Genomic DNA, 17,261 nt, shown 5'->3' with positions numbered 1-17,261 from the left:
ATGAGTCGACAGAATGGTTGTAAGTAGAGGACTACATGAAGAGAACATGGGCTTCTCTTTGGTGGCCCCAGAACACGGGGCCAGAATTATCTGGATAAAATTGCAAGGAAGGAGATTCTGGTTAGATTTTTGGAAAGAAATCGCAGGTTGAATGAGCTCATAGTGGTGAGGTCTTCCTTCGCAGGAGGTTTTCCGACAGAGACCGGACGGTCATGTTTCTGGAATGCTGTCGAGAATCCAGCGCTGAGCATGAGGTTGGACCTCTAAGTTTCCCTTCCAAGCCTAGGATTTTATTTTTTTTATTTTTTATTTTTGATTCTGTGAAATGACCCTGGTCAAATTCCTGGTCTTCTCCCACCAAAGCAGGAAGACTAATTCTGCGATTGAATGAAGAATGGGGTTAGAGACCGTGCCTTCGTTTCTTTTATTGAAAAAAGGAAAACATTGGGAACTTTTAAATAATGTTTCTTTAATGCTCCCCCCCTCCTCTCTCCCTCACCTTTCCAGAGGTTGCTGTGCCGCGGATTGCCCCCTACACCCAAAGTTCATGTAAGTTGCATTTCCTTCTTCCCTACCCAAGCCCCCCAAAACCTGGAATTTAACATTTTAATGCAAATCCCAAAGGTGCTTTTTCCAAAAGGCAAGTGGACTTCCTGTTTTATCTTTGAAGACGTTTCGCTTCTCATCCCAGAAGCTTCTTCAGCTCTGACTGGATGGTGGGGAATGGAAGGATTTATGCTCCTTGCAGGCAGCTGGTCATTTGCGTCCTTTTAGAGGGTCGTTGAGGCCACTTGGAGGTTTATCTATGTTCTCAGGGTCACTTGAGTGGTGTGAACGGGTGTGGAAAGACCCATTTATCCGAAGACACAGCTAAACCTCCAAGTGGCCTCAACGACTCTCTAAAAAGAACGCAAATGACCAGCTGTCTGCAAAGGAGTGTAAATCCTTCCGTTCCCCGCCATCCAGTCAGAGCTGAAGAAGCTTCTGGAATGAGAAGCGAAACATCTTCAAAGAAAAAGAAAGTCCAGTTGGGAAAAAAAAGCACCGTTGGGATAATCAGGACCTGGAAGACTGAGGTTCTCCATAGACATTTTAATGCAAGCCAATTTTGTTGGTACTTTCCAAACAAATTCCTGAATCACGGAACCACAATCCGCCAGCTTTTTCACCCATTTAAATTTTGCAAGGAAAAGGCAGATAGCAGCTGGACTACGTTATTTAAGGCCAGTGGTATGTATTTCAGGGGTTTTTGAGTGTGTGTGGTACATGATGAACATCGTACAATGGGAAAGAAAGCTCAAATGAACTTCTGCTTGGAGACAATGCAAGTGGGTGGCTTTGCAAAATTTAGTGGTGGGGCAAAGTGTGAAAATGTGGTAGTTTTGCTCACTTAGAGGGGTTAGAAAAGTCTCAGATCTGCCTATGACTAAAACGGGGGTGGGAAACTATTCTATGATCTGTGGACTTCAAATCCCAGAATTCATCAGCCAGCCTGGCTGGGAGTTGAAGTCCATAAGTCATAGAAAAAAAAGCCGCAGTTCCCCACCTCTGGACTAAACGAAAGATTTGATCCGAAATATAAAAGGGAGATTAAAAAGCACTGCAGAACAGTTGACAATGGAGGAATACATCCAAGGCATTTCCTGCTTAAACAAACACACCCCAATGTCCAAATATTCCATTTCCTCTTTTCTCAGATGGGAGCTTGTTTTTCCAAAGTTTTCAATGGCTGCCCGCTGAAGATTAACTCCACTACAACGTGGATCCATCCAGAAACACGAGGTAGGGATTTATTTCTGGTTGATTTCTTCAATTTGTATTCCATCAGAAGGTGGTATACATAGCAGCGTTTCTCAACCTGTCAGGATTCCGTCAGTTACTTGCAAGTAAATCATGAGCTTTGAGCCACATTTCCAAAACTTAAAAGAAGATTTATTGGGAGTTAACATGTCCGGCACTGCCTGGGTGCAGGCGGCTCTGAGGCACATCATTCATTGTCACCCTTGACCCTGGTTTTCCCCCCACCCCATCCCCTGGATGTATCGTAATTCATATTCTCCAATGGGACACATCCATAGCCAAGAGTCATCAATCATGCTCTCCAGTTAGATATTTGCTGCAGCAGAAACTTCAGTCACTTAGTTACTATCTTTGAAAAACTACGTATGGAATGCACTTTCGATTTCCAAGCTGCCATACGGTTCTTTCAAAACCCCTTCCCCCCCCCTCCCTTTCTGTTGGCAACTCTAAAAAGACCATAGAAATATTTTATGAGTTTGAAATTAAGAGCAGTGGACTTTAACTCCCAGAAATTCCCAGGCAGAATATTTTTAAATGGGTGGATTTTAATTCCCAGAATATTTTAAAACAGATGGACTTCAATTCCCCAAATCCCCCAGACAGCATTCTTTATGAGGTAGGGACTTCCGTTCCCAGAAATCCCCTGCAGTATGCTGGCTAGGGAATTCTGGGAATTGTAGTCCACATGTCTTAAAAGTTGCCAAGGTTGAAAAACACCGGTATAATTTTTCCCCCACAATGCCAACCCTGCAAGGTAGGTTGGACCAGGTAGGAATTTATGGTCAAGAGAAAACTCGAAGTAGGATCTCTCCATTCCTAATCCACCATGTTCTCTTTCAACATTGCCAACTATGGCTTGTAAACTTCCTTTTCCGGTTTGCAGATCTATATCTGGTCGTGGGAGCAGAGGAAGGTATATACACCTTGAATCTTCATGAGCTCCACGAAGACACAATGGAGAAGGTGAGTCCTCTGCAGAGAAGCATGAGGAAAGAATCGGAGGAGGGGTCCTTTGCTTGTTTGACCACTACAAGCCATGATTAAGCCACCCTGTAGCAGGCCAGTCCCTCTGCTCTCTGCTTAAACTGCAGTGAATGGGCTTGTATTCCCGACTCTGTAATTTAGCAAGTTGCTTGAAGTATTTTTAAATTATTTAGTTATTTAGATCCCACCTTCATTATTTTTATCAGCCATTCAAGGTGTCGAGTATACTTAACATTCCTTTTTTTATCCCTATAACAACAACCCTGTGAGGTGGGTTGGGCTGGGAGAGAGAGAGGCACTAGCCAAAAGTCATCCAACTGCTTTCATGCTTAAGGTGGAACTAGAACTCACCATCTCCTGGTGATTGGGCCAAAGTCACCCAGCCATCTTTCATGCCTAAGGCAGGACTACAACTCACATTCTCCTGGTGATTGGTCCACAGTCACCCAGCCAGCTTTACTGAATGAGTCAAGACTAGAACTCAACTTCTTGTGACTGGTCCAAAGTCACCCAGCCATCTTTCATGCCTAAGGCAGGACTAGAACTCACAGTCTCCTGGTGATTGGTCCACAGTCACCCAGCCATCTATAGTGCCTAAGGTAAAACTAGAACTCACCGTTTCCTGGTGATTGGTCCACAGTCAGCCAGCCAGCTTTACTGAATGAGGCAAGACTAGAACTCAACTTCTTGTGACTGGTCCAAAGTCACCTAGCCATCTTTCATGCCTAAGGCAGGACTAGAACTCACAGTCTCCTGGCGATTGGTCCAAAGTACACCCAGTAGGCTTTCCTATCTAAGGCAGGACTAGCACTCACCCATCTCCTGATGATTGTTCCAAACTCAGCCAGCCAACTTTCGTGCCTGAGACAGAACTACAACTCACCATTGCCTAGTTGGTAGCCTGGTGCCTTAACTACTAGACCAATCTGGCTGTCCCTTTTGATGCCTCCAGGCAGGGCCCTGACCGTACATTTCCCTACTCGGAGCTTACCAAGATTGATGGACCCTTTCTCTCTTCCTCTGCTTCTCTCCCTTTCTTCTCTTCTTCCCCCTTGTTTCTCCCACCAGCTCCTTCCTCACCGATGCTCTTGGCTCTACTGTATCAACAACACCCTTCTGACTTTGGCAGGTGAGTCTCCGGGGAACACACCTGGGCCTGGGAAATAATTTTTTGCGTCTGGCTGGGTTGAAGGAGCTAAAAAGGGGGAGAGGGGTCCCTCCCTTCCCTCCCAGGCTCATTCCTTCTCCTCGCCTTTCAGGAAAGTCTCCCCAGATCTCTTCACACAACCTCTTGGGCCTCTTCGAGCAGCGCCGTCAGCTTCAAAAGCGACCGGTCCCTCTTTCCATTGCCACCAACCGACTGACGGAGAGGATCATCCCCAGGTGGGGAGAGGTGAGGGGGAGGAAGGGCCAGAGGTCCCTAAGGAAGAGTTAACGGCATGAGGGGAGCGGGACTGCGGGAATGGCCTTGGGAGAGAGGGGAAGAAGAGATGCTGCCCAGGGCATCGGCCCCCAACCTTTCGGGCACCAAGAACCAAGGGTGGGCGACTGGGCGTTGGCAGGCGTTCGGCAGAGCCTCCCGCCTAAGATTCTGTGCAGTTTGGAGAACCCCAAAATCCCACTCCTGCCTGGCCCCGCCCACCCCGCCCCGCCCCTCCCAGGAGTCACCACATGGCCCGTTTGGGATGCAGGAAAGTGCAGCGGGAGGGTGAAAAACGGGCCCCTTGGAAGTTCGGGAAAGCCGGAAATGGGCCCGTTTCCAGCTTCCAAAGAGCCTCCGGAGCCCAGAGAGGCCCTTTTCGCCCTTCCGAGGCTCAAGGAAGGACGTCTGCTAATTTTCTAAAGAGATGACCTTGCAAATATATATATATATATATATCGGTATGTATTTTAAACCATTTTCCTTTTGTGGCAGGAAGTTTGCTCTGTCAGCCAAGATAGCAGATACCAAAGGGTGCCTTAAGTGTCAAATTGGTGAGTGTGGCTACTACCCTCTCTTCCTTACCAGCAGATTTTCCATCTTTCTTGAATTCGCCTCTGAATTCTTACCGTAACTTTCCCCCGCTTTCAGAGTGGTGCTGAGCAACTCCCAGAATTCCCCATCCAGCATGGCCCTGGCTGAGAATTCTGGGATGGTGACCTGTCAGAAGTGTGAACTACGACTCCCAGAATTCCCCCAGCTAAGATGGCTGGCTGAGGAATTCTGGGAGTTGAAGTCCACAGGTCTTAAGGTTGCCAAGGTTAGAAAACCCTGCATCATGGTGGGGACCAAACCGTGACTTGGAATATGGCAGGTTCTTTAGTGCCTGTTTAAGTTTCCCTTTTCATTCAAAACTCTTGAGGTCTTGACCCCTATTTGTCTTTGAGAACAAGCCCATGGTATGGGGTATTTTTGTATGTAAAAAATAATAGTAATGCAGATATTTCTTCTGCAGCTGCAAGGATTGGAATCCAGCAGTTCTTTAATTTTTTAATACTAAGGTCTGCAGAATGCTCACAAAGTTCTTAGCTCTGTGGGTTTTTTAGTCCCTTTGTGATGAAGGGGCATTTTCTAAAAGGAAGGGAAGGAAAGGAAGGAAGGAAGGAAGGAAGGAAGGAAGGAAGGAAGGAAGGAAGGAAAGACGGAAGGAAATGAGGAGGGAGGAGGAAAGAAGGAAGGAAGGAGAGAGGGAAGAAGAAAAAAGAAGGAGGAGCAAGGAAGATGAGAGAGAAAGAAGGAAAAAGAAAGGAGGAAGGAAGAAAGGAAAAGGGGAGGGTGGGAGAAAAAGGGGAGGGAAAGGAAGGAAGGAAGGGAAAAAGGGGAGGGGAAGGGAGGAAGAAAGAGAAAGGAGACAGGTAGGGAGGAAGGAGGAAGGAAGGAAGAAAGGAAAAGGGAGGAGGAAGGAAGGAAGGAAGGAAGGAAAAGTGGGAGGGAATGGAAGGAACAGGGAAGGAAGGAAGGAGGAAGGAAGGAAGGAAGGAAGGAAGGAAGGAAGGAAGGAAGGACCATCTCCCAGTATTCACCAGGCAGAATTCTGGGAGATGAAGTCCACCTATCTAGCAGCAAAAGTGGAGACCAACAGTTGGTGGCTAATCCCATTGTCTGTTTTTGTCTCTCTCCCCCCACCCCCATTTCAGTCCGAAATCCTTACTCAGGAAACACCTTTCTGTGTGCCGCACTGCCCTCCAGCCTGGCCCTCCTACAGTGGTACGAACCTTTGCAGAAATTTATGCTACTGAAGGTACGTGAGCAGCTGCCAACAATCAGGAACCTCTCCAATTTGGGCTTCTAGATCCCAGCGAGGTTCTGCTGGCAATGTTTTCTCTGTTTTATTTTGTTGTGTTGTGTTGTGTTGTATTTTCTCTTGCCAGCACGTCCCTGTGCTGCTACCCGACCCCCTTTCCCTGTTTGAGCTGCTGGTCGTGGAGACGGAGGAATACCCGCAAGTGTGCTTCGGTGTCACCGGCAGCGATCAGCCGGGGGCCGAGCTGCATTTCAGCGTCCTCTCGCTCAGCACTGGCCACACCACCTCCAGCCCTTCCAGTAAGAGCAGCTATTTGGGGGGAGGGGGGGTCAGAAAAGGGGACTGTGGAGAACCCAGTTGAAAGAATCTGTTTCCTGCCTTTTAACGCTGAAGTTTTAAGAGGCGCAGTGGTGGCGCAGTGGTTAGAATGCAGTACTGCAGGCTACTTCTGCTGACTGCCAGCTGCCAGGCAGTTCGATCCTGACTGGCTCAAGGTTGATTCAGCCCTCCGTCCTTCCGAGGTTGGTAAAATGAGGACCCAGATTGTTGGGGGGCAAGAGGCTGACTCTGGAAACCGCTTAGAGAGGGCTGGAAAGGCACTGTGAAGCGGCATATAAATCTAAGGGCTATTGCTATTTTCCTTCCTTCCGTCCTTCCTTCTTTCCTTCCCTCATCTATCTCCTTCCTTCCCTCCCTCCCTCCCTCCTTCCTTCCTTCCATCCTTCCTTCTTTCCTTCCCTCATCTATCTCCTTCCTTCCCTCCCTCCCTCCTTCCTTCCTTCTTTCCTTCCCTCTTCTATCTCCTTCCTTCCCGTCCTCCTCCTTCCTTCCTTCCTTCCTTCCTTCCTTCCTCCCTCTTCTATCTTCTTCCTTCCCTCCTCCCTCCCTCCTTCCTTCCTTCCTTCCTTCCTTCCTTCCTTCTTTCCTTCCTTCATCTATCTCCTTCCTTCTCTTCCTCCCTCCTTCCTCCCTCCCTTCCTTCCTTCCCTCCCTCCTCCTTCCTTCCTTCCTTCCTTCCTTCCTTCCTTCCTTCCTCCCTCATCTATCTCCTTCCTTCCCTCCCTCCCTCCCTCCCTCTCAGTGGTTAGAATATAGTATTGCAGGCTAACTCTGCCCTCTGCCAGGAGTTCGATCCTCACCTTGAAGATCACCACCCTCCCAACGTGTGGACTTCAACTCCCATAATTCCCACTGATTCGCCTAGAAAGCAACTGAAGCACCAACCAGCCTTTGTGCTTCCAAAGGTTTGTTTCTCAGCACTGGCTTCTCTCCTCCTGCAGAACGTCCTCTTGTCCTGGCCAGCCACGTCACTCAGATGGACCGAGATACTGTCCTCGTTTGTTTTGAACGTAAGTTCTTTTAGAACCTACAATCCTAGGGTGCAAGGGGACTTCAGAGGTCTTCTAGTCCAGCCCTCTACTCAAGGCGGGAGACCATATTCCATCCCAGTCCAAGGGGGGGTCCAATTTATTTTTGAAAACTTCCAGTGGTGGAACACCCACAACTTCTGGAGTCAAGCCATACCACGGATTAATTGTTGTGTCAGGAAATTCCTCCTTAATTCTAGGGTGGATCTCCTTTTAATGAGGTTCCACCAGTTATTTCTTGTCTTGCCCTCTGGTGCTTTAGAGCACAGGTCCCCGAACTTGGCAACTTTAAGACTTGTGGACTTCAACTCCCAGAATTCCTCAGCCAGCAGGCTTTAAGAGGGGTGGACTTCAACTGGCTGAGGAATTCTGGGAGTTGAAGTCCACAAGTCTTAAAGTTGCCAAGTTTGCAGACCTCTGCTTTAGAGAATAAGTCAGCCCCCTCATCTTCTCTGGGACAGCCCCTCAAATGTTGGGTGACAGTTATCATGCCCCCCCCGCCCCCGATTCTTCTCTTCAATAGAGTAGACATACCTAGGTCCCTCGATCGTTTTGTCATGCCCCTGGTGGAGACTGACTCCGAGGGAGAGGAGGAACAGCCGACAGGGAGTGGGAGTGTGGGCTCCGGAGGTTGTGGAGGAGGCTGGGGAAGGGCAGAGGCCGGCTGAGCAGTCAGAGGAGGATCCAGGCCCATCCCCTCTCCATCCTAGGGCATGCAGGGAGTAGCGGATAAGGGAGAGACATGGTCTATTGGGGAGGAGAGGGCCTTGATCCTCTTCATGGGCTGCAGCTGTGACAACTGAATAAGAGGAAAGACATGCGTACAGGCGAATGCTGGAAACAAAGCGTGGAAATATCTCTAGTTTATGGTTCCTCTCCGAGTTTGGCGTCCTTCTCAGTATGTGCTCTGTTATTTGTGGATGCCCTCCAGCCCTTATCTTGCCTGGTTTGTGTTGCTTTTTCCCTCCTTCTTGTAACTGTTTGTGTGGGAGTTTTTTGTCTTCTGTCAAAGATATTCGGAGCTTAGAAGCAAAGTGAAGGAATAAAAGGGGCTTCCCCTTTTATTTCTGTGACTGTGTTTGTTTTGTATCCCACCCTGGGTCATCACACGTTTGTCACATGAATGTTTTTTTGAGGAGGTTTTCTTGGCCTCCGTTTTTTTCCCACCCTCTTCCTACTCTTGGGTTGTTTCTTCGTCTTTCAAAGCTCTTCTCTTCTCCCCCAGGCTGCGTCCGGGTCGTGAATCTGCGGGGGACACCGCAAGGCGTGTTCACACCCGAGCTTGTTTTCAATTTCCCCATCGAAACCATCGGTACGTAAGGATATTTGCAGCTCAGGGTTGAAATTGGGGTCCTTGGTGCTTTCTTGAGCTTGGTTGTTTTCTTGCAGACGTTTTGCCACCCAACTAGCTGACATCAACAGTACTAGAAGGGAGTGGGGATTCGCTCTACTAGCACTGATGATGTTACCTAATTGGGCCGTGAAATGTCGGTTGGAGAATGTGATTTATGACACACCCTGGGAGGAGCGGGGGAAACAGGGTCATAGGTAGGCAGTAAATTACGTAGGGCAGAACCGACTGCGCTTGGGAAAAGTGCCAACGTTTTGCTCCTAATAAATAATTGGGTTTCTTTTGAAACTTGGCTCAAGGCTCATGAATTGATTAGAGCATCCGTCAGAACCCTGACAGCAGCACTGATGTTGTTACCTAATTTTGTCGTGAAAGGTCTGCAAGAAAAATGATCAAGCTTAGAGAGGACCAAGGATCACCTCCTATCTGGGAATTCCCAGTCAAAATGCTGTCTGTGAAAACCTTCCCTTGCGGGATTTGCTGCCTCTTTAGAGTGGCTGAAACAACCTTTTTTGCACCCTTTAAAAATGAACTGGATTGATTTAGTTTTAAAAAAAAAATCAATGTCACAAATGAAACGCAAAACAAAAACACATCCACTGTGGATCAGAATCAACACGCTGGTCTGGTTCAGGTGATATTTTTTTTCCTTGATGACTTGGTTTCTTCTTGGCAAAATGACAAGGCACGAGTTTCCTCCTGCCTTTCTCTGGGACAGGTTGGGAATTTCCAATTGGGTGTCCATCTATGTGATTTCTTAGTGGTATCCTTTCCTAGCACTAACCAAACACTATCCTGCTTGGAATTTTTCTAGGTTAATTTTCTCTGCCAACTACTAGAACAAATTCTCAAGTGAGAACAATCCTTGGTGACTTCTCAACCTTAGCATGTTGAGGACGGGTGGACTTCAACTCCCAGAATTCTCTGCTGGCTGGGGAATTCTGGGAGTTGAAGTCCACCCTTCTTTAAGATGCTATGGTTAAGAAACACTGCTTTAGAGGTATGTTAAGTTTCCTTGGCAATTCCGTAGCGTAGAAGCAGTTCACCATGGAGATCATTTAAACTTCCCAGCTTGGTCTATACCTGGTGGCCTCCCATCTGAAGTTAGCTTAGCTTCCCAGCACATACACAGCGCCCTCTAAGGAAGTCTCTTCTCTGCTTCCCCACAGTGTGCCTTCAAGACAGTGTCTTGGCTTTCTGGAAACATGGCATGCAAGGCCGAAGCCTGGAATCTAGTGAGGTGAGTAAACGCCCAAAGGAAGTCTTTTGCCCTAAAATAATAGTACAGTAAAAATGGGAAACAACCAAATCATGTTGTACTTCCAGCGAATAGCCTGATTCTTGGCAATATATCTGTGTGAATTCCAACAACAGACTGGCCCAGGAATCATTCAGAGTCAGCCTTCTGTGTGATGAAGGAGACTCCAGGGCCTTGAAGGATCAATAAGGATTATATAATTTGAGAGCTTGCTGAAAATCTCATTTGTATGTTGGTTTTTTAACATTTGTCCGGAATGGTAGAAGGGTCTCCTGTTTGAGGGTTGAACTAGAAGATTTCCAAAGTTCCTTCCAACTCTGTTGGTCTGTTATTCTCTTTATTTTAATGTTTAATATTTTAACATTGGTACAATATGCCAAGAAGCAATGCGTCATGCCCTTGGTAGAGTTGGACTCTGAGGGAGAGGAGGAACAGCCGACAGGGAGTGGAGGTGTGGCTCCGGAGGTTGTGGAGGAGGCTGGGGAAGGCCAGAGGCCGGCTGGGCAGTCAGAGGCCCATCCCCTCTGCATCCTAGGACACTCAGGGAGGAATGGAGAAAGAAGCAATTTGGCTTACGAGAGAGGAAGTGGCCATGATCCCCCTCATTGGTTGCAGCTGGGGAGACTAGTATATAAGAGAGACAATTACAACACAGCATTGCCAGAAGCAAAGAGTGTGTGATTTTGGGCTGAAGTTATCTTGGTTGGTGCCCTTCCAGCAGACTGTGCCTTGTTATCTGCTTGAAGTTGGTAATTACTTATCCTGGTCCGTTGTGGAATTTCCTTCATTGTAGTTTGTTTTAGTTTTTTTATACATCTATCTGCTCATTAAGTTCAGACTGTATTGCTTTCTTTTGAAGACTATTTCTGAGTACGTTTTATCTCCAACTGAGAATTATTGAACAGTGGGGCCAAGTTGGAGACATTAAAGGACATTTATTTATGTTTTGGATTTTGTTACACTTGTGTTACGCACAATGGTCATCACACAATGGATGAAAAGCAAACAAGGAGGGAAGCAACCAAGAACTAAGGAGAAATTTACTGATAGTTAGAACAATTAATCAGTAGAACAACTTGTCTCCAGAAGTTGTGAATTTTCCAACACTGGAGGTTTTTAAGGAGAGATTGAGACAACTATTTGTCTGCAATTGTATATGATTTCCTGATCGAGCAGGGGGTTGGACTAGAAGACCTTCAAGGTCCCTTTCAACTACATTATCCTACAGTCTACATATTTGATTTTACAATGCTTCCCAGAGTTGCTGGACACTGAAATGGGCGGTGTATAAATTTAATTAAAAAAAATGTTTTGCTCCCCAACAGGTGACCCAGGAGGTCACAGACGAATCCAGGGTGTTCCGAGTCTTGGGTGCTCACAGGTGAGTTGCTGATAAAGAGGTCTTTAATTTGCACATCTTTGCTCCCACCCCACACCCCTATTTCCACGAAATATTGCACATTTCAAGGAAGGAAAACCATTTCTTATTCAAGTCAGAAAAGAAGTCTGTTGACCTCCTGAAGCATTCCAAGCTCAAAATCCCTGTTCCCACTTCAAAACCCTTTTGGTATGGGGAAAAAAATCCATCCGAAGTGGAATACTGCAGTTTCAAGTTTGAAATGTCCCACTTTCTAAACATTTTGCACACTATGTGTAATTCTCTGACATTCCGGAAGTCTGCTTTTTGACCCAATGAGAGTCACAACTTGGCATGAATTAAGCATGGGCCTTTTCCCAATTCCCTGGCAGCCTGTTGCAACATCAGGAAGACAGCGTAGGAAAGATGGATGACTCCTGGACCGGTCTTTCTCTACCTCAGCAATTTGAAGATAATGTGGATTTTATCTCCCTGAATCCCCTAGCAATATGCTTTTAAGGCATGGATGAACTTCAGAATTGCTGACTGGGAAAGTCTTCATATCTTAAAGCATGCTAGCTGGGGAATTCTGGGAGCTGAAATTCATGGATCTTAAATCAGGCCAGCTAGAGAATTCTAGGACTTGAAATTCACATAATTTAAACCATGCTGGTTGGGGAATTATGAGAGTTAAAGTGGCGCAGTGGTTAGAGTGCAGTACTGCAGGCGACTTCTGCTGACTGCCGGCCGCCTGCAGTTTGGCAGTTCGATTCTCACCAGGCTCAAAGTTGACTCAGCCTTCCGTCCTTCCGAGGTGGGTAAAATGAGAACGCATCTTGTTGGGGGCAAGAGGCTGACTCTGTAAAACTGCTTAGAGGGGGCTGTAAAGCACTATAAAGCGATATTGCTATTGCTAAAGTTCATCTAAATTTAAGTCCAGGGAATTGTGTGAGTCAAAGGCCAGACATCCTAAAGCCTGCTGACTGGGGAATTGTGATAGTGAAAGTCCACCTATATTCAAGCATTCTGGTTGGGGAATTCTGGGAGTTGATGCCCACCCATGTTAAAGCTGACATGGTTGAGAAGATTTGAAGTTCTGAGGTTATGGGTGGAGTTAAAGTCCACCTATATTCAAGTATTCTGGCCAGGGAATTGTGGGATTCAGACATCTTAAAGCAGGTTGGCTGGGGAATTCTGGGAGTTGAAGTCCACTTATGCTAAAATGGCTAAGGTTAAGAAACACAGTCCTGGATTCACACAGATTTTGTCAAGGTTCCAGCAATTGCCCTAATTAAGTCATGAGCCTTGAACCAAGCTTCAAAAAATTCAAAAGATTTATTAGGAGCAACCTGTCGGCGTTAACCTAAATGAAGCCAACTCTGGCATACGCAATTCACAGTCATCTGTGACCCAGTTTTCCCCCTTCCTCCTGGGTGTATCATAAATCAGATTCTCCAATGAAGCACCTTCACGGGCCGGGTGTCATCCATCACATTCTCCAATGAAGGATTTTCATGGGCAGAAGATCCGGTAGCCCAGCTACAATCTTTGTAAATAAGGGTGGTTGTGAATTTTGTAAATTCTGGTTTTAAATTCCCGTAATGCTCTTTCAGATTCTCCCTTGTTTATGGCAACTCGAAAACAGGCCTAGGAATGTTTTATGAGTTGACAGCTTTCCTTGTTTATCGTCCCTTCCACTTCTCCCCTTCCTTGTAGGGACATCATCCTTGAGAGCACCCCAACGGACAATCCCATGGCGCACAGCAACCTCTACATCCTGACGGGTCACGAGAGCAGCTACTAACTTTCCTCCCGGTTGCCACTCCGAGACCCTATGTATGCAACAGATCCTTCCTGGAGCCAATTGCCGATGGCAGCCAACCGTGCTGGCATAGGAGATGCTCTGGGTGGGCGTTGACAAGAGACGGGTCATACGGTCCCGGATCCTGGACCGACTGCTGGTTGAGCTCCAGGAGGTTGTCTTGGTGCCTGGCGAGCATGGCTCCCCATATTTGGGGGCAGTGTTTCTTGAGATAATTCTGCAATAATTCAACCACTTGGCAGTCGGGAGAATCTTGCCCCCGCCCCCATCCTGGCTGACACCTTGTGCCTGCTCGAATGCTTCTTCCTTTTTTTCCCCCTGGCTCCTCTTCCTTTTTTAAAAAAATGCGTAGGAGTCGTGCATGTTGACGGCGTGCGGGCGCCGCATCTTGGCACGGCCGATAGGGTGAAGACAATCGTTTGCCACAGGTATAGAACTGCACCTTCCTTTCTTAAGCTTCAGCTTTAATGTCCTCAGGGCGCTTTGAAGTTCTGGGCTGTTGTTCTGGAATAGAGGATGAGGGATGCATGTTTATTTGGAGGCCAGTCGACTGGAGCAATTAGGATCCTGCCCAGGACAAGCCAAACAGAGTGACTGTTACTGGAATGGATGTGATAGTTTGGTTCTGCGTGGTTGTTTGTGTGTGGGGTGGTAAGACTAGTTGTGGTTTTCTGTTTTTTTTTTAATCTTTTTAATGACTATTTCAAATGGCTAAAGGAGATACTAAGTGAGCAATTCCAATCTGGAAACCAGATCTATGGTTCTACAGATGCCAACTCGCAGAATTCCCAAAGGACAATAGGCCGAGGCTATGGATGGCCATTGCTAGAAAAGAATTGAGTTATGGACGGCAGGGAACAATTCACTGTTAAGAACCCAGATGAGTGCACCATTTCCAAAGATGTGGACTTCAATTCCCAGAATTCCCTAGCCATCGTGACCGTTGCTGAGAATTCTGGGAGCTGAAGGTCACTCTTCGGGTGTCTGGATTTCAACCCCCAGAAGTCCCCAGCCGCTATATGCAGAGTTCTGGAAGAGTAACTTCAAACATCTGGACTGTTAGATGTGCTGAGTAGCCTTTCCTCGTATCCCTGGTGGGCAGATGCCTTTTAAGTCCCACCCACCTGGAGAATCTCAGGGGAGGAAACTGGTTGTTAGCGGGTCTTAAGTACAGAATTAACACGTGGTTGAAACTGTGGCCTTCTGGGCATTGTAGTCCTTGACTCACAAATGTAATAGAGCCCGGAATAATGGTCACACAAGTCATTGTGGTTGTACGTCAACACAACCACATGATCAGAAGTAATTTTCTGGTCTGTTTGATTGCAATTTAAGCAAACCCAATTCATTTGAAGGGGTAATTTTTGCCAGAAATTAGCAAAAAAAAATATGCCAGAAACTGGCAAAAAAAAAAAAACAACCAACCCAAATCACATGCAAATCACGGTCGTGATGGTGAAATGCCATGCTGGGTCATATAAAGCTGACATGTCACATAGACAGGAGCAGTTGAACCCTGGTTGGGTATGTTTTCTGTTAAAAAAATGGCTTTTTAATGGCCATCATAACTTCAGTTTGATGGCTGTCTAACTGCAAATGGTTCCATGACTTGTTCTGTGGCTGTCGTAACTTCAGACTGTTGTTAAAAACGTCTGCTTGTTAAGTGAGGATTTACCTCTGCAGTATTGTAAAACTCAAACTCCCAGCATTCTGTTCTGTTGTTGTTCCTGTTTGGCCAGGTTGCTGGCCCTTGTAGTTTAGAATTACTACTTAGTTGAGAGATTTCTCATGCCTGTTCTACAAAACTTCAAACAAAGTTATGGCCAAGCTTTTCCACAAAACAGCACTTCCCAAAGCTGTAGAACAAGGGCCTTCAACCTTGGCAAGTTTAAGACTTGTGGACTTTAACTCCCAGAGTTCCTGAGCTAACATGACTGGGGGGGGGGGGGATTCTGGGAGTTGAAGTCCACAAAGCTGTCAAGTTTGAAGACCCCTGCTCTAGAGAATCGAAAGCAAGCATCAACCCAGTCCTGCAGTTGTTCACATCTGGGACCAAAACACTAAATGCATGCATCTGTTAAGTGATGCTTGGTTTGTAAAAAGAGAGAGAAAAAAACAACAACCCCAAAGATTAGATGTAGCTCATGGTTGAATGTGTACATCCCACCTCTTCAAAAATAGCAGCCTTGGGAAGACTCCCTCATTGGGGAGGAAGTGGCACACAGGAAAAAAAAAAAAATCCTGGAGAAACTTTTCCCTAGGTGCCAAGTACATAAAAAACACCTTTGCTCACTGGTTTCTGAAACCATTTTTTTCCAGGCTACCATGTCCAAACGCAAAAAGCAGCGTTCTCTTTGGTTACTGCAAGAAGCAGTTAGATGTCTACAGTTGTGCAGGCCTCAAGGCCAGCCGGATGTGCAAGTTGCGACGCATTAAATGCTGCTTGAATAACCAGGAGGCATTGTGGGTGGGTGGGTGGGTGGGGCTGGTTCAGGGAAAGACAAAGATTTGAAGGCCCAGGGAAGCAATTTGGAGATGTGAGGGTGCCGCCAGGAATTAATTGCCCAAATGGAGAGAGGGGTACCTTTAGGCAGCCCAAATGGAAATCAAAAAGGCTACTTCAACAGGTTGACATTTCTGTGACAAAACATCTTTCAATGTTTTTTCTTTTAAGATGTGCAGACTTCAACTCCCAGAATTCCCCAGCCTGGCTGACTGGGATACTCTGGGAATTGAAGTTCACGCATCTTACAGCTGCCAAGGTTGATTGAATCTGAGGTCACTAGGAAGTGGCGGTTATTCTTTGCAAACCCCGAAGCCCAGAACAAACTCTCTGAACATCAGAATCTCAATCTTGGCTTGTTTAGGCAGTAACCACAATCCTCCTGAACTCCGATGGTATGGCTTTTCCTTCCCAGAATGCTGCTCTTTTTTTTCCCTTTCTTCCCCTTTTTCTCCTTGTGTTTTATAACTGCTAAAGCTGGAATGTTGTTGTCCTGAGAAAATCCAGACTTGAAAAAAAGAGAGAGAGAGAGAGAAGAAAATATAGCTATTTAACATAGAGAAGGATATTAAATTGTGATATTTTACTCCCCGGTGGAATGGCTTTGATTTTTGTTAAAAAATTAAAAAATAAAAGTAGAGAATTCTTGCAGATGGAGATTTGGAGTCATTACTCGTGGAAATGCAAGGAATTTTTCTTGTGTCCTGTTTCAGATATATACAGGTAATCCTCGATTTACGACCACAATGGAGCCCAAATTTTCTGTTTCTAAACAGGACACTCATGTTATGACCCTTTTTGCTACCACTGTTAAGTGAATTCCTGCCGTTCTAAAGTTAGTGACATGGTTGTTAAGTGAATTTGGCTTCCACATTGATTGTGTGTGTTCTTTGAAGAATTACAAAGCCTCTGAGTTCGTTTTGTGATGATTGCATTACTTGGAACCTGACACTTTGCTCTTGAAGCTGTAATTTTGACAAGATAAGCATCGAATTCTTTGCACAGTGGAGCTAAAACACAACAGATCTGGGATCTAAATCATTTTTGTATACAATATCAGCAATATTTGATGCAGAGATATGGTGTATAACTTTCTAGTATATAGATTTTTAAAAAAAATTATATTTCATCTGTATAAAGAATAAGCCCATCTCACTTCCAAATTGGTGCAGTTACACCTCAAGGCTTATCTTTTATACTTGCTGGGGGGTGCTGGATGGGGGTGGGGGATGATTTTGTATTCTGGTTGACATTCCTGATTCTGATTTTTTAAAAAAAATGTTTTTACATCAGGCTTTCTCAGCAGATCTGATTATAAAGGGAATTAAAAAAAAATTGGAAAAAGGCCAAAACAATCTACTTGCCAGGAAAAAGTACACAGATATTTATTAGGAGCCAAATTTTACTTGACAGAGAATGTATGTAGGTATTGTATTATGTTTTATTATGTTCTATATGTGTTCTATAGCAGTGTTTCTCAAGCTTTTTAACTTGAAGATGGGTAGACTTCAAGTCCCAGAAATCTGGGACTTGAAGTCCACCCATCTTCAAATAAAAAAGATCGAGAAACACTGTTCTGTATCTATTTAGTAGCT

At 45.8% G+C, this 17,261-nt stretch overlaps 1 protein-coding gene across 4 annotated transcripts in view; it reads left to right on the top strand.

Moving 5' to 3' along the window:
* MAP4K2 (mitogen-activated protein kinase kinase kinase kinase 2) overlaps window positions 1-16,317 on the top strand; it is a 55,065-nt gene extending 38,748 nt beyond the window's left edge. For all 4 annotated transcript variants that reach the window (XM_087913769.1, XM_087913768.1, XM_087913767.1 and 1 more), the window contains exons 20-32: window positions 508-549; window positions 1,698-1,782; window positions 2,684-2,763; window positions 3,853-3,913; window positions 4,044-4,167; window positions 4,700-4,758; window positions 5,902-6,005; window positions 6,136-6,307; window positions 7,289-7,357; window positions 8,601-8,687; window positions 9,896-9,966; window positions 11,310-11,365; window positions 13,058-16,317. In XM_087913769.1, the coding sequence (XP_087769895.1) occupies window positions 508-549; window positions 1,698-1,782; window positions 2,684-2,763; window positions 3,853-3,913; window positions 4,044-4,167; window positions 4,700-4,758; window positions 5,902-6,005; window positions 6,136-6,307; window positions 7,289-7,357; window positions 8,601-8,687; window positions 9,896-9,966; window positions 11,310-11,365; window positions 13,058-13,145 (1,098 nt within the window). In that variant the 3' untranslated portion in view covers window positions 13,146-16,317. The remainder of the gene's footprint in view (window positions 1-507; window positions 550-1,697; window positions 1,783-2,683; window positions 2,764-3,852; window positions 3,914-4,043; window positions 4,168-4,699; window positions 4,759-5,901; window positions 6,006-6,135; window positions 6,308-7,288; window positions 7,358-8,600; window positions 8,688-9,895; window positions 9,967-11,309; window positions 11,366-13,057) is intronic.
* The last annotated feature ends 944 nt before the right edge of the window (window positions 16,318-17,261 follow it).

The sequence above is a fragment of the Pseudonaja textilis genome, chromosome 16, assembly GCF_049901715.1.
Source record: "Pseudonaja textilis isolate UNSWEBS1 chromosome 16, rPseTex1.2, whole genome shotgun sequence".
Taxonomy (NCBI): domain Eukaryota; kingdom Metazoa; phylum Chordata; class Lepidosauria; order Squamata; family Elapidae; genus Pseudonaja; species Pseudonaja textilis.
Note: the sequence above shows the minus strand (reverse complement) of the source record. Positions and strands in the feature narration are given on the sequence as shown.